This window comes from Arctopsyche grandis, chromosome 2 (assembly GCF_051622035.1).
Source record: "Arctopsyche grandis isolate Sample6627 chromosome 2, ASM5162203v2, whole genome shotgun sequence".
Taxonomy (NCBI): Eukaryota; Metazoa; Arthropoda; class Insecta; order Trichoptera; family Hydropsychidae; genus Arctopsyche; species Arctopsyche grandis.
The window spans coordinates 25,515,383-25,532,915 of NC_135356.1; the positions used below are offsets into that span (position 1 = coordinate 25,515,383).

General features: G+C 32.5%; 2 protein-coding genes across 2 annotated transcripts; one reads left to right on the forward strand and one right to left on the reverse strand.

Annotated features, from left to right (window-relative positions):
• Positions 1 to 2,282: 2,282 nt before the first annotated feature.
• On the reverse strand, positions 2,283 to 7,770 carry LOC143922453 (ras-related protein Rab-21-like). Its single transcript, XM_077445691.1, has 5 exons — positions 7,409 to 7,770; positions 4,989 to 5,168; positions 4,751 to 4,918; positions 4,560 to 4,678; positions 2,283 to 2,831 (listed from the first exon to the last, which is right to left on the reverse strand). The coding sequence occupies exons 2-5, from the start codon at positions 5,121 to 5,123 to the stop codon at positions 2,633 to 2,635; spliced, it is 621 nt and encodes a 206-aa protein (XP_077301817.1). The 5' UTR covers positions 5,124 to 5,168; positions 7,409 to 7,770; the 3' UTR covers positions 2,283 to 2,632.
• Positions 7,771 to 9,650: 1,880 nt separating this feature from the next.
• LOC143922454 (uncharacterized) lies at positions 9,651 to 16,107 on the forward strand. The gene is made up of 8 exons (XM_077445692.1): positions 9,651 to 9,887; positions 11,916 to 12,149; positions 12,222 to 12,760; positions 14,095 to 14,266; positions 14,385 to 14,472; positions 14,547 to 14,657; positions 15,082 to 15,143; positions 15,407 to 16,107. Exons 1-8 carry the CDS (start codon positions 9,765 to 9,767, stop codon positions 15,482 to 15,484), a joined length of 1,407 nt encoding a protein of 468 aa, XP_077301818.1. The 5' UTR covers positions 9,651 to 9,764; the 3' UTR covers positions 15,485 to 16,107.
• The last annotated feature ends 1,426 nt before the right edge of the window (positions 16,108 to 17,533 follow it).

Genomic DNA, 17,533 nt, shown 5'->3' on the forward strand with positions numbered 1-17,533 from the left:
TTACAATTTTAATTTTATTTTATTAGAAATCATATAGTATTATATTATTGTAATGTTAATGTACAGCATAATAGGAAAAATATCTCAAAAACCTATTTACAATACTATCAGTAGATGAAGTATTGTGATCGTGAGCAAATTCGATTGATTTGTACTACATGATCATAGTATGATCACACTTTTATGGTTTTTAATTAAAAAACCATTTGTGCCGTGGATTTTGAAGATAATTTAAACACTGTTAATCCTATCACACTGAAACTTAGTATCAGATACTGAAATATTTATAGTTGTAAATTTCAATGTTTTAAACCATCCGAAAGTTCTAACTCCCATGTACTTTTACTCTTGAGCTTTTTCATATTTTTTTGAATTTCATGAAGATCCGTCAAATGGAAGTGGCAGTTGAAATTTTCTATAGGTTTTTCTTCAAAGTAGGGATGTATTTCATTAATTAAGTACCTGATCAACTTAATTAATCGGTGGATGCTACTTTTTTATATACAAATGATTTTATTACTCTCCGGTTCACCGAAACGACTTGGGCTATAGTCATAATAATCACCACATATACATAATATATATATTAATCACTTGCGAATGACCATTGTGCCTTACAAATACTTACATACATAGTGTGTCATCATCCAAATGCAGTAGTTCTCTTTAGTTAGTGTTAATTGTATAATACGCAAGCTTTATTTGAATGTAGTCAATTGAACTCGTTCGTCGTGTCAGTTCAAAGCATACATAACGTGTATTGCAATGGCGATTCCTTATTTATTTTAATTGACGTTATCAACGTTCCATACGTACCAGTATTCTATTATTTACTTTGTATTGTCTGTTTTACGTGAGACTGCCGCGGGACACTTGTGCCAATTCGCTCTCATCATATGTAACCAGCGACGGCACTAGAATTTAATATTAGAAAGCATACAAACAGAGAAAAGAATATATTCAGCACTCGTCTGACATTCTGAAGCTACACTAACACTGATTAGATGAAGTTTCTTGTTGAAATGTTTTTGTGGTGTATATTATAATAAAACATACCTCATCATTTTTATTTATCAATCAACAATAGTGAATAATTGTAAAGAGCAAAGAATTAGTATTGCATTTATTTTCTTATGTACTAAAATTTATGTTTATATTGAATGGAGTAATAAAATAAGAAATGATTCGGTTTTGATGCCAAATTCTAGTCCCGAGTCAAAACGTTAAGCATATAAATATGTATGTTTTTAATTTTGAGGTTATGTAAAAAATCTATCGGTGTGAAATATTTTTCATGTCGGCGATTGAGAATGCGATTTTGAGATCGTGTGTTGGAATTTATCTGCATTGTCTTTATGTATATGAATAGTCAAAGCGGCAAATGAAATGTTATCTAAATATTTTATTATCGTTGTTTCACATTCTGATATCTCTGTTTGTATGCATTGATAATGGTTATTGTTACAGTTGATCCTGCTTTTCTTATTTTTTTTGTATGTTTCGTTTTGTGATTTAGAAATAAAATACAGAACAGAAATCTTGAAAGTTTTGATTCAACTCATCTCAAACACTATTTCGAAATGTACATACATACATACATACCTACATATTATCTTTCAGAGATTCTTTTTTATGAAATACAATAGATATTTCGAATAATTATTATTAAGAGATATATTTGGTAACCTTCATATTCACCTGTGTAATAAATAACATGTTGAAATGACCACATTGAATATTTTTAACTAGGTGACGCCTAGCTACTGATATTGAATAGTGAACAAAATATAAAAGTTATATTAAAAAGTCGAAAAATACATATTTGTATTTTACACACTAAATTGTGCAAAAAGGATCTAACTGACACGAATTTTTTGAAACTTCACCATATAAGAAACTTAAAAAAATGGTAAACGGACTACTATTCAAATGTGAACCGGTCACAGGACAACTGGTCGCTCTAGATCGGTCACACGTGGTCACCCGTCACACTAAAACTGGTCACACCCTAAAACTGGTCATAAGAAAACTAGTCACACCCAAAAATTTTAGTGTGACCGATCTAGAGCGACCGGTTGTCCTGTGACCAGTCCACATTTGACTAGTAATCACCGAACCAAAAAAATAGTAGGCGACATTTTATAAAAGCATTTACAGAGTTATGGTAGTATTAATGTGAGTTAGATCCTTTTTTTTTCAAATGACAAGAGTTTCATCAGGAACAAATCATCGCTTCAATATGTTTTCCACAAACATAAACCAATCAAAATGAAACACAAATATAATCACAAAATTTTATGATATTTATTATTAATAGAATTTATACATCACAACATAATAAAGTAATAAAGAAAATTAAAAAAAAAAGAAACAATCTTATTTACAAGTATTTCAGTGTTTATATAATATGTAACACCTTATGATTGTAAATATGTATTGTTTTATAATTGTATTATATTTTACAAACATAGTACTGTTTGTTTGATTGACAGCAGATTGCTTTTTGTCTACTGATCGGACATAGTAATAAAAAAATACATCTTAGTTGTTAAAAAAATGAAAACTAAACAGTCTAATATAGCGAATGACGAGTCGGTATGCACGTGATCAAATCTCAAAATTGGAAAATAATCTAGGATGTGCCACAGCAACTCTGCTTAGGTTTTAATTCGTCTTCCACCACAACTACCCTGCTTTGTTTGCTCGCCTCTTGTTCGGCCGATTGTGCCCGTTTGATCATTTGCTTGGCGAGTTCTAAAAATAATTCCTCTATGCCATGATTTAACTTCGCCGACGTATGAAAATGCAAAGCGCCGACAGATTCTGCATATCTGTCAAAGAAAAAAACACCATAACATATGACGATGATATAGACGATGCATTTATATTCCGATACATTATGTAGTAGACACACTGATATCAAAGTCAGATTCGAAACTGCATAATAAATGTACATACATATGTAGATCGGATTTCAAATATTGTTCGTAGATAAGGAATAACATGTCTGGAGGCCCCTATATACATATGTACAATTTATAGTCTTGTATTAATTTATTATATTTAATGAAGTAACGATATCATGTAAATGAATACATACAAGTGTCAAATTAATAAATTAAAAATCCGTACAGATTGTAGATGGTAAGACTAAATGAAAGAAGTCAATTGACGTATTCTTATATAATGGAAACAATGATGTCATTTTTACTAATATGGATTTTTCTTGGCACTACATAGTGCTAGTACCTAAATATAAAACCTTATAACTTATTCAATAATCTAAGTATGTACATTAGACCAAAGCGAAAAATGCGAATTTTGAATTTTCATTGATGGACCCATTGGAAAACTTTGGTCGTATCAAGGGAACGTTAAATAAAAAAAATCATTGAATTTAAACAACATCCTGTGTCTCCGACCACTCGTTTTGTCTCGACGAATATTTTAAATTTTTTCATATATCTTTTTTGGGAATAATTTAGATTTTTCATTTATTTAAAAAATAAATAAAACAGTTAATAGTAATCTATTTCAGTGTAAATGAGTCATTTATGATTAGTTTTGGCTGTTTATGAGAATCCAAAGTCACCGTTTCGCCCGAAAGTCCCCATACAAAGCGTGGGTATTTGTATGGGAGAAGCGTTCTTTTCAGAAAATCGTCACTTTTTTCAAGTTTCCGTGATTATTTTGAAAATAAAAGTCGTTGAGACCTTTCTTGGGTATATATGTATATATCTTTAGTTAGAACACAAAAAACACCTACAAAAATCACGAATTTTATCAAATATAAGGAGGCCAAAATGTTTTCCACTAGGTCCATCAATGAAAATCCAAAATTCGCATTTTTCGCTCTGGCCTAATGTACATACATACATAAGGTCGTCTGTGTATTGATCGGTTTTAACACTCGCTTATTTATCTCAAAATTTCATATACATATTGTAACGTGGGAACATGAGAGAGGGTATCCACTGTCTAAGTGCATTCGTGGGTGAATAATAGAGACCCCGGATTAGGCTAACGGGACTCAGTAAGTGCCCGAACAAAGGATAGAGTTGATAGAGCCAGAGGAACGCTGGAGTTCTCACTGACCTGGGCGAGGGCGTGCGTAAACAGTGACTAATCAAAGTAGACCTTTAAGTACCTATACAATAGACACATTAATGGATCGGGGAAGCTGCAATGGGCAACTTGTCCTCTATAAGGAGGTACACACGGTAGATTAGTTTATTCTAGAGTGAGCAGTGGTTACGTGTGGACCTCTTGAATCGTTGAATAAATGCTGTGAAGCGACTTTGGCCCTTTATTTGGATCCTGAACCCACCCCTACGCAACAATATATACATCAATTAAAGCCCGCTTTAAAGGTCAAATAATTCGACCTTTAAAGCCTCAATATGAGGCTACCACCCCCCCCCCCTCCCCCAAAGAATATAGTCTGAGAGACTCTTTCGTTGGAGAACAAGACGGTTGTGCAGCAAAATATGTATATCGTACACAGTTCTAGATTCACTTAGTGCAAAAATGATACAGAAAAGAGTAAAATGCAAACAAACCTTTCAGCTTCCTCTACTGTAACATTACGCTCTTTTTCTAGATCAATTTTGTTTCCGGTAATAATCAAACATATGTCGGATCCTAGCACCTTTTTCAATTCTTTCACCCAATTTTTCACCTTCGAAAACAAGAAAACATAAGAATTACAATAATTTAATAAACAAAAAAGTATAAACATATTATATATTACCTTCTGGAATGAATCTTCATCTGTTATATCGTAAACTAGGATGGCACCATTAGAAGTCCTATAATATATAGGACCTAGAGCGTGAAACCGTTCTTGTCCCGCTGTATCCCAGATTGATAGGTTTATGTGCTTGCCTTGCACGTTAATTTTTTTATTCAAAAAAGACGCCTATGGATGAAAGAAAAACTTAAAACCACTACAACTCGAGTGTGTTACAATTAATATTATAAGTAACAACCTGAATTGTAGTCATGTGTTTGTCGTTGAACTTATCCTCGATGTAGCGGAGTAACAACGACGTCTTTCCAACACACCCCTCGCCGAGCAGGACGATTTTGAAATTGAAACTGTTGGTAGTTTTATTTGCAGCCATTTTTGTATATTGAGATCAAATCATGGAGACTTTCGAGCTGGTCAACTTAAATAAAAATCAATACGATGGTAATACAATCACATTTATGCGGTTGAATTGAATTAAATCAAGGACATATTTGCATTTTCAGAGCAGAATTTCGCAATAACAAATCTAAATGCGCACAAGAACGATAAAATAATGTACATACATTGAAGATATCCGGTCGGGAGCGAGACTTGTCGATTTTTTTTTATATTTCTTGTTCTATTTCGGTTTCTGGCATTATACTCAAGGTACGAATGTGCTAAATATTTATTGCATTTGATAGTAGTGTTCCCAATCGATAAACATACATTAAAGCAGCGATTTTCAACCTTAACCAGTACAATGTCTCATTATTGAACTTTACTCAATGGAAAGAAACTAGGCAAATATTTGGCACACATGGGTATACAATTTGTATAAATGTATGTATATTTTTTGATATACATATACATGTGTATATACGTATATAATATAGGATTTCTCAGAAATTCCATTGAAATTTAATATGTTGCAATAGTGGTCGTGATACAAAGTTGTAATTAAACGCTTGTTTAACTACAAAAAGGTAAATTAAATAAACTGTATCTTACGAAATCGAATAAAACGAAGATAAGCTGAGAAAAAAAAAAAAAAATTTGATGTTTATGCATATATTGCTATAGATCTTACAGGAAAAGATATCGCAGTGTAATAAATAAGCAAATAATGTATTGCCCATTGACATATAATTAATTTACATGAGTAATGATTCGATATCTGCAACTTCATCAACCTATTTTACGATTGATAAGTCTAAATAATAAACATATGGAAGTTCACTTCAGAAATTACAAAGTGAGCGGGTGATGAATTAGTCGCCAAAAACATTAAAGTTTTAGAGTGTTCTTTGCAATCCGTTTGTCTAATAACATGCAGTCTTTCTAGATTTTGTATTGAAAGCAATAATATGGCGCTGAACGCTTAATAATATACAGATATTCTTATAATTTACTGTATTTTGAGCTACTCATATGTACTTTCTAGATCTTTTAGAGCGCCTTTGAAAGTTATGACTCCTCGAGACTGCGCTACTATTCAGTGCAATTTAGTGCATCTTTCCGGGAACCTATATAATTACATATGTATTGTGTTTGTTTCTTATTGGTCGAAATATATGGCAAAAGGAGGGAAGGGGGAAAAAGAGATGGAAAAAAATGCTTGACCCGGGCGCCATTTATTCTCGATACGCCACTGATATAAGGTAACGATATTAGTCGCCATCTGGGACGATTTATTTTAATAAATTGCGAATAAAAATTGTCAAACATTAAAGCTGTAACTCCAAATCCTCATTTTTATACTTATTCAGCGAATTTATGAGTATATATTTCGGAGTTGTTAAAAAAACACGACTTTGATTCGGACATTTTCCTACAATTTGTCTATGATTTAAAAATGTTAATTTTTTTTCCGATTTCATTCCCATGTTTTGCCCATTGGGATAATTTTCGAATATCTCTGTAGTACTAATACAGGATGCATATATATGTATGTACATATATATATATATATATAGAAGTAAATAATTAAATTTTAATTAAACTTTTATTCTTTCAATATTTTATAGTTTTGAATAAATACAATAATAAAATGTAGAGATTTGTTAAATATCAGGTCTCTCCCTAATTCGACTTAAATAGGGGAAAAAACAAAGATAGAAATAATGCGTCTCGGATTGTACCAATAGACATTGGGTGACTCCCAACTCCAGTTAAAAAGCTACGACTTCACGTCTCCGACACTGACTCTACAGTACTGATATATTTTTATATGTAAGGCATTATATGAGGTACGATACATTTCATTTTGGACACTTTCTAAACAATTACACATACACATATATGAAATACAGAAAAGTAAAAAAAAAAACGGTACCTTATTTTGATGTGTATATTTTATAATAATAAATGATGATAGTATGAACGAAAAAGTTGTCAAAAGAAAGGTACCGCTTTGGAAAATATAATACATAAACATCGTATACGAATCGCCAATATGTCAACATTGCATACAAGATCCCATGCAAAAAATTGACAAAGGGATTGATCACGATGTTGATACAATTGCGCGCACGTCGAAAAGAAAATGGAAATGCGCAAAATGAGTCGACAGTTTTGCAATTCAGATTCAAGGATGAAGAATTGCTAAACGCAAAGTGTATGCCAGAAGGCGACACCATAAGCTTGGCAATGCGGCGGTAGCGCTAATATGCAAATTACCTGTGTTACTGAAACCTGACTAGTGCTTCTCAGATGACATTTGCCGCAAACGTATCGTCTCGAATACTGAGCAGAATTTTTCAAAGATCAATATCTAAGATATTACGGTGAGGAAAATGTGAGTGACAATGTCGCGGAGATGACAGCCGCAACCCAATTGCGTTAACACAGCCGACTGAAATGAGATTCTCTCGGCCCGGTGTTGCCAGTGTGGTGTTCGAGTCTGACATATGATATTTTTGGGGGTAATTGGACTATTCGTCACATTGGGGTGGTCACAAAGACAATTTTTGCCATGAAAATCGCGAATACACAATATTTGGCACTCAAGTTCTCGTTACTATGATAGTTATCGTTAGTATGATGGACTTTTCGGCTGCCAGATGTTCCGTTATAGAGATTTTAGTGACTTTGTGACGAGTAATTTGTGACAAGTAATCACCGAACCTTTTTGGGTCTACCTCACGAGCCCGAATGTGAAACGCCCGAAAACGCAAATATCGGAAGGCAAAGATTGAAAATCGAAAGATCTTAAGTCGAAAGATAATAAAAGGGTGCATGGTAAACGGTACATACTCACGTATATACTCACTTAATTTGCGCGAGCAGGATACAATAGGAACAAGAGGAACAGGCTTTTCCTCCCGTATTCTGCGCGCGCACATTAATACGGGAGGAAAAGCCTGTTCCTCTTGTTCCTGTTGTATCCTGCTCGCGCAAATTAAGTGAGTATGTACCGTTTATCATGCACCCTTTTTTTTGATCTTTCGATTTTCGATCTTTGCCTTCGATATTTGGTTTTTCGTGCATTTCACATTCGATCCCGTGAGGTAGACCCATACTAAACAAAGGAAGTCTATTAATGAATATATTTTTCCAAAACTAGTTGCATCTTCTTCATTGTTCTTAAAATGTAATCCTCACAATCTAAAATACTCATCAGTTGGGGATTTCCATCGATAAATTCTGCTATGGTTATAAATTCAGAAATTCCAGTGTGATCCATGTGCAATGCTACCTGGAAAGGCGTAGCGGGTAGTATTCTTGATTATTTTTACATACTTAAAAAAGGCAAAGAAGGCAAAGATCTTTCGATTTTCGATCTTTGCCTTCCGATATTTGCGTTTTCGGGCGTTTCACATTCGGGTCCGTGACGGAGACCGGATATTTTTGGGGGTTTGGTGATTATTGGTGACAAAGCGCTCGCCCTAAATTCACTAAATTCTCTATAACGGAACATCTGGCAGCCGAAAAATCCATCGTACTGACGATAACCATCTTACTAATGAGATGGTTATCGTCAGTACGATGCCAAATATTCCGTATTCGCGATTTTCATGGCAAAATTTGTCTTTTGGGCGATCGCAATCCAATTACCATTTTGCGTTTAAGTGATTTAAACGCAAAATCAAAGCCAAATTCATGTAAATTTTTAACGACTCCGACTCTAGCCAAATATCCATAACTCCGACTTCAGCTTTGAATGTAACACAGAGAAATTTGAAAAATAGACTAGTATCATATTTAACAAGTAAAAAAAAGTTTTTTAAAAACATACCTCTTCTATAATTTGTATATAAAATTATTATTTTATTATTATTAGCCATCTATGTTTAAAACTAATAAACAAACATCAACGGTAAACGTCACCGAGTATCTCTCCGGGCAGATTTGAAAAGCTTCTTAAACGATATGGATACTATCGTAATGGCGGAGGATCCATTTACTTATATTGATGACCAAAATGAGCAGTATGGCAAAGTATTTAAACGATCGGTTAAGAGGCAAACTTTTTCCTGAATTGTAATCGTAAGTGAAACGTAAAGGAGGTATGTAAAAATATACTTACGTGGGAAATGGCGTATATGGGGAATGTCAGAGCTGTTCGGACTACTGCGTGCTCTGCCTTTTAAAGGAGGTGCACATGGTGGACCGGACATTCGTTAGTCAGCGGCCGTCCCGTCTGGATCTCTCGAGTCGTAGTATAAATACTGTAAGCTGACTTTGAGATTTCACTTGAATTATTAACCTCCCCCCGTCTCTACGCAACAATAATAATTTCACCTATACCATTGTTCTAGAATTTGAACTTTGCCAATGGGTGGATTTTTTTTTCAAAACATTACCGTTAAATGCTAGTAGGGATAAAACTACAGTTTTCCTTTGAATTAAAATACATAATACATATATTTTTACATAAGATTGGCCAACGTGATTTACCATATAAATAATTGATACTGGCGATAAATAAATTTGCACAATTTTGTGTCGTCAAGCGCTAGACCAAGCAGTTTGACGTTTAGTTTGACAGTTTATCGGCGTTTTGTGCAGAGTCAATTTTGATTCATAAAACGAAATGAGTGATAATAAAAATCGCCTCAGCTCCATCGATCCAGACGAATCATTCGCCTCCATCTATTCTGACGTTTCCGGTTTAGTTGACAATGATTGTTCAAACTCTTGGTTAAACTACTTGCAGGTTTGGTTCACAATAGGATTCGCTAGCGTTTTGCATTTTGCACTGCAATATTTGAATGTTAATATTACCATTTTGCATAAGCGTATCGCATGTGTGAACGATACTCCACATGTTTTGGTATTGCGTGCGAATTTATATGTATACACATGTGTATTGGGGTGTAGTGTTTGATCCACACGAGTAATGTCAATTCATGAATTGTTTTCATACAATATAATGGCTAGTTCATAAATTTTGTTTTTCGTAAACAATTATTACGATATTTCAAATTTCACAAATTTATGTGGGCTTGTTCCGTTACGCAGAACTATATTGAAATTTATGAATATATGTTTTTTCATCAACTATTCAATAAACTTAGATTGATTTTTGATTTTTAAATGCTTTTTATTATTACGAAATTATGTTCACAATACATCTTATATCTATTTTAGTAACTACTGATCTACTGATCATTTTCTATTTTACAATTTAATAAACTTAGATTGGTAATGGGTCTTATTATAGTAATTTCCTGATATTTTAAAATTAATTTTTACTGATGAAAAATATTTTTTTTTAATTTAAAAAGAAAAATTCTTGTAAAATAATTCGCTTCGTAATATAATTAAAGTTACATATGTATATATGATCTTTTTATTAATCTAGAAAAATGCTCTATTTTAAATTTCACTAGAAATAAGTCAATTATTACCAATCACTATCAATTAAATCATTCAATCCTTAACACGTCATCTTCTATTAAGGATCTTGGTGTAATACTCAATAATAAACTAGATTTCTCTGAACATATTTCTTTTATTACTAACAAAGCATTTAAATCTCTTGGATTCCTACTCCACTCAACAAAACCCTTTAATGATCCTTATGTACTTAAATTACTTTATTTTTCCTTTGTAAGGTCTCACCTTGAATTTGCCTCAATTATCTGGTCACCTTTTTATTTATCCCATATTAATTGTATTGAGAAAGTTCAACTTAAATTTATTAAATCCTCACGCTACCTTTTTCCTACCTATACCCATTCTACTGTTTCCGACATTTTAAAAATCCTTTCTTTTAACAATCTTTCTGTCAGGCGACGACATACTGATGCTATATTCTTCTTTAAGCTCATAAATGGTTTCCTTGATTGTTCTGATTTACTGAATAAGGTTAATTTCAGAATCCCAGTTCGGTACTCTAGACGCGTTGCACTCTTTTCACTTGATCCTTTCAATACTAATTCCCAAAAATATTTTTATCTGCAGCGCGTTTTTCGTATGTTTAACGGAGAGCTGAATGAGGTTGATCTATTTGGTATTTCCCTACATCAATTCAGGTCTAACATCAAGAGAATCTTGACCGATTGATTCATTTCTTCTCCTATTCTATTTTTCCAATATTTCCAATATTTTTATACTTTAGTTTAGTTATGTAATGTGCTATTTAATCATATTATAGCTTTTATTATTTTCCTTTTCATTTGTTTATTTTGTATTTACCTTTTTCATTTGTTTAATATTTGTAAATTTCAATTTCTTCTTATATTCTATTTTATAACCTTTTCCCAATATTTTAATACTATAGTTTAATTATGCAATGTTCTACATATTTTGTCATGCCTTTATTCTTTACTTTTTAATTTGTTTTCCTTATATTTATCTTTTTCATTTTTGTAAAAATCTATTATTGGACTCGGATGTTACATATATTATATATTTACTATTTGTTTTTTTATACATATCTATGTACATCCCGTTGTCTGTTGATTTTTCTATAAATAAAATAAAATAAATATATGTACATACTTTATCGAGTAATGAAATCATCTTAATAATGTACATATATTTAAAAGCAGCAATTAGTCATTAATAATTTTTTGTGATTATTATGAACCCAATTTTAATATGAAATAATATTGGGTTTAAATGGGATATGATAATTAAAAATTTGGTTAAATATATCAGCACACTTTCAATTTTATATAAATATGTATGTATGTATGTTGATTTTTATATGTTAAAGCATTGCACTTTACACTTTCAGACGCTAAATGGATTATGTGCTGCAAGCGCCCGATTGGCGGGAAGTCTGCGCAGATTACCCACAAAACTAGGCAACGATTTATATAATGTAGAATCGCCTGGAATCAAGGATTGGGAAACCATTACGCACGCTCTATTTGAATCTACCGTTGCCGTGCACACTCAAACACTCCCTGCGCTTAAATCCCTTAACATCAATCATCAAGAACATTACACTGTAGACCAGTCCTATCAAGTAATTACATTTAAAATTAATAATGTTTACAATATCGTCGTATATATAGAATAAATAACTTTTACGTTACAGCAAAAGGTCATCGAAAATATACTGTCTGTTATAAATTTACAATATCGATTTTGCATGACGAGCTATGAAAAGCTGGCAATGATCGCCGACAGCGGTTATAACAAGTTGGATTTACACGACGACCATGCGGGTGTGTATCCTCGGATGCACAATCTGACATCGTCGTGTCACGGTGACAACTCAATACCTTGTCTATATCCATTGCAAAACGATTCGTTGCAGTCGTCGCTGAGCGGATCGAAAGTCAATTTGGAGCGGACTGTTGGCGAGTCCCGAGATAGTCTGTGTTTGTTTCCACAAAATCAATGCAACGAGAATTACAATTGCAACCCAAGGGACTTAAGCGGTGGCTTGGCTGGAAAAGATCCACTGCAGTTCGACCAGAGAAACCCCACTTTCGGTCCGCTCCAGCAAAACTTTTCACTGTGTCCAGATTCACGGTTCGCTCAATTTCTTAATGGGCGCAATATCAATATACCCAACTCCCCGTACAGTTCTGAATCTTCGCAGAGTCCTATTGGAAAGTTTTTAGATATGAGGTAAGCATAGGTCAAAAAAATGGCTGTTTATTCATATATAAAAAGCATCTCTATAAAATAGAAATGAAACTAACGTTGTAAAAAAATGACTGAAACATCATTGTGAACAAAATAGAAATCGAATCATTTATGGATTAATGTTCTTTATGATAAAATACATGATATATTAACCTTTTGCAGTTTTGTTGTTTCAAACACTACAAAATAAAAATCCTGGGATATTATATTATTCCATTATTACATTTTTTTCGACTTTTGTAAAATTATGAAACATATGTTTACAGCGTTGTTTTATTTTAACTCTTCGGTTAAAACCAGGGCTGTGGAGTCAGAGTCGTAGTCGCAGAGTCGAAGCATTTCATTTCAACGACTCTGACTCCTTTTTACTAGCCTCTTTTCAGCTTGTTATTATTTTCTTTAATTAATAAAATAACGGTATGTGTCAACTAGTCTCCAATTTTATTGAAATAAATCCGCTAATAAATTGTAACTTAACTATTTCTTTATTAAAATTATGAATTTAAATTAAATTATAAATAAAATCGTTGAATTGAGCGTTTTTGATGTTTTGTGCTCAAAACTGATTTTTTCTCATACTTTTTTATTCTCAATTTTTATTAGATAGATTTTTTTTGTGTATGAAATTCAATTCATTGTTCTGATTTTGACATCTCAATTATCTGTTTTTGTTACAAAAAAAATGTATATGTATGTATATACGATTCGGTGATTATTCTGCAAAAAGCGATCTCGCGCAAGTCACCAATAATCTCGATCGAAATTCCATCACGCGAACTACTGTACTAACGAGAACTCGAGTGCCAGATGTTCCGTGATCTAGATTCAAGTGACTTGCGTGAGATTGCTTTTTGCGGAATAATCCGTTTACCGTATGTACACACCGTGTCCGGACATTTCATCGCACGACCATTTCATCACGGTGGCTTTTTATCGCAGGGACAACTCACTGATGTATTTCATGCAAATATGTTTGATCCACAATATTAATCTTTAATTTTTATGTTGACTCCTTTTTGGAATGTATATATATTCAAATATTTGAAGCAATGAGCTTTTGAATCATACATATGTATGTAGTAACTTTCAACAAAACAATAAATTATATATATTTTTTTGAAATTTTTTACTGCCGTATAAATATACAGATTAAAAAGTAGTTGCATGAAATCTGTCGGCGAGTTGTCTGTATACACAATTGCATTAATATATAGTTGATGTTAAGTTAAATTACAGATCCACTTTTGTCATGACTTTATTCACATTCTTGACAAAATTTTACAATATTTTATTCAATAATATCAATATAATTACAGAAATACCAGATATCCTGATACAACGCGAGGAAATATTCAAGCCAAATTTCTATCTAAGAACATACCGCCAAGTAATTTACAACGTGGTTTAAATTCGCCTTCCATGTCAGGATTACAACGCCAAGCCCAATCAGCACAACTTCGACGTTGGTCAGAAGTTGCTGCTCATGGAGTATGCTTTTCTTATTAACTTAATAAATAATATTTTACTATTGTAAAGATATGATCAAAATCACCCAAATTATCTCTTTTGATATGGCATTAACTTCATTTACCGATTTAAATTGCAGGTGAGTGAGCGTCCCGATGATTCTGGAAATATCCGAAGATGGTCAGTTCCCTGGGACGGAGGTCAGCCTCCACTTTCAAACAGCCCTGGTAATTTTGAACTAATGTTATGTTGTTGGTTTGCGTGGATCAAATGGTGTATTTAATTTGATCATTCTTTTCAGGATATTGGAACGACAGCAGCAAATATAATTCTAAAGATAAAGTTTGGATTGAAGAGCAAGATTCTTTAGACACTGCCATACTTCTTCTATCTTATCGGACAACACATAAAGGTTTTAATTTTCATTGAAGGATTATGTGTATATTTTGATATTATTCTTGTATGCAGTCTATTATTCTGTTGTGCATTACTTTATTAATTAAATTTAAAGAAAATCATAAAAAATGTATATGCTGAAGTCAAGCTGCTTCTAAACTTTTCCATTAATTTGTATACCTGTTGTTAATTTATACTGTTTTGAACATTATACTAACATTCTACTATTAATTTAAGATTTTCATATCAAATTCAGTATGTACTGACAACTTAGTAAGCAGATAAATACTTCTTTCATGTATTATGTTTGTTTATTATGTTAACTTTGGTGTTTTCCATTCAAATTTAACTACATGCGTTCGTACATAGGACAGTGTAGACTGCATACAACGAATTTAGACCAATAGAATAAACATTATTTAAATTCTTATTATTTTTAGGCTCGGCTGAAAAACATTCAACTGCAGGGGAACAATTTCATAAACGTCAATGCACTACAGAGGTAGAGTATTATCGTAAATACTAGTGGCATTATTAATATGAAACGGTGTTTAACAGTAACGAACTGTCTAGAAAATTTGATGTACAATTTTTGCCAACGGGGCATTTCGAAAATTGCTTTGTTGCGAATACATTAATGGAATTTTCCATTTGATTGCAAGCTTGGTATTATATTGTTGGATTTGATGCGCTTGCATTTCACGTCTGACATGTTGCAAGATAATTTGATTTAAACTATTTGACACATTGTCTATATTTTTTTAGGGTGCGACTCGGGCATATTCTATATGGAGCGGCAGTGGAACATTTCCATTCCTACAGCTTTCTGAATCTCCTGAATAATCATTGATTTTAAGATATATGTAATATGTACATATGTATGTATGTGTACATACATATAATGTTCAATGTTTATTTTATTAAATATAAGAACAATTAAGGATTTATGAGAGGACAAATTTTGTGATGTTATAAGCGGCACTAAGCCTTCTTATATACATATTATAATATATTCTGATTGGTTCCCGGAAAAATGCACCCAGATGCACTGAATAGTGGCGCAGTCATAAGAAATCCTAGTTTTTGAAGGCGTTCAAGTAAAACTCACGCAATAGAATTTCACAAAAGGGTCAACACCCTTGGATAACATACAAATTTGTAGAATTCTATTGTTAGTTCTTCTTGAGCCCCTTTGAAAGTTTGGATGTCTCGAAAATGGGGCTCTCTTGGGTGCATTTATCCGATCATAATTCTGATTGATACAGTAATATAAATAATGAATTTTTACTAGGTATATTAATTAATCTTTTCTCTCAATGTTTGTTGTATGTATGTGCTAAAACAATTATTTGATAACATATCTAATTTTATACGTAACATTTTTATTAAATGATTTTTAAATCCATTCGTACAGGTGAATTAAAAAACCTGTTATTAAAATAAATAAAGAAGGTTGAGGAAGGTTTATTTTTGTTTTATTTTTCAACTGTCTTGGTTTTAGAATAAATTTGCATATTTTACAGATAATGTTAAAATTATCTATTAAAAATCTATTGTATTGAACAGCATTGAACTAGAATATGTTTGATGGAACATTTTACAGGGTTATAAAAACTTTTTCTGGGCTATATATTTTCTTACTTACCTTGAAAAATAATAGTAATCGTAAGTGAAAGTAAGAAGAGGTTAGAAATTAGCTTGGGTTCAATTTATTTTTTTATGAATCTTGTAAAACCTCAATTTTTATAATATAAATATTTGTTATTCTTCTTAAAAATTAAATTGTCAAACTAAATGAAAAATTTGCATTCTAAACTAGTAGATATATTGATAGAATGCTGATTGTTCTCATACAACTTAAAGACAGGTAGTCATGTAAGAACAATGATTAGTTGTTTAATTGTTTTATAATAACGTTTTGTTTTTGATTACAAGAGGTTTTAACTAAATTTCAAAGTTTGAATTTTTAAGAAATGTGCCAAAGCAATTGAATTTGTCATTGTTCTACATACATATTTGTTTAATCTATTTGAAAAAATAATACTTGTACATAAAAAAGATTTTGTTAAAATCACTAGGTCAAATATTGTAATGACTTTTTGGCCTAGATAGTGATCAATTTCATCTTGCATTAAGCTTGGTTCATCTACTTGGAAGGGTCGTAATTAAAACAATCATATACAAAACAAAATGTTCTGTGAATAATATACTTAAATTTGAAAAATTAAAGCGTACATTTGTATCTATATGAAGGGTGGAGGGCATGGCACTCCTCTTCTCGGATCCTCGTATGGTCGTCAATGGGACTTCACTTTTAGTATATGTTGAGGGTGGTTTTCTGATGTGAAGTCATTGGGGAATATTATGAAGTCATCTATTGCGCATGAACGTAGAATTTATTGCATGAGAATATTAGTTTTTTTTTTATTTTATCTTTAATTTATACTAGGAAGGTTTAATAGGTAACCCCAATGCGCCGTCCTGGTCAGAAACATTGTACATTTCATACAAATATTGTTAGTATTATACAAATTTCATAAATATGGTTCGGTGATTATTGGTCACAAAGCGCTCGCCTAAGGGCCTCAGCACACACATTGAGGGGGGAAGCCGCAATCCGCCTCGATCGTAACAATTTTAAAAATTTCGTCCTATGCTCGTCTCTTTGCGGTCCTATCACTGTAGTTTTTATCTTTCAAGCCCCAAAGGCATACTCTACTTTGAACTTCAAAAATGAATCGACCGGTGTAGAACATCGTGTCGTACTCAAGCTATATATACACGAATGCGCGTGCCGACGACCGACTGACAATCGCATGCGGAATTGAAACATCCGCAGAGGTCTGCGGTTTGCACGACGGGCTTGCGGGCGGTCCGCATAGTGTGGCGGCT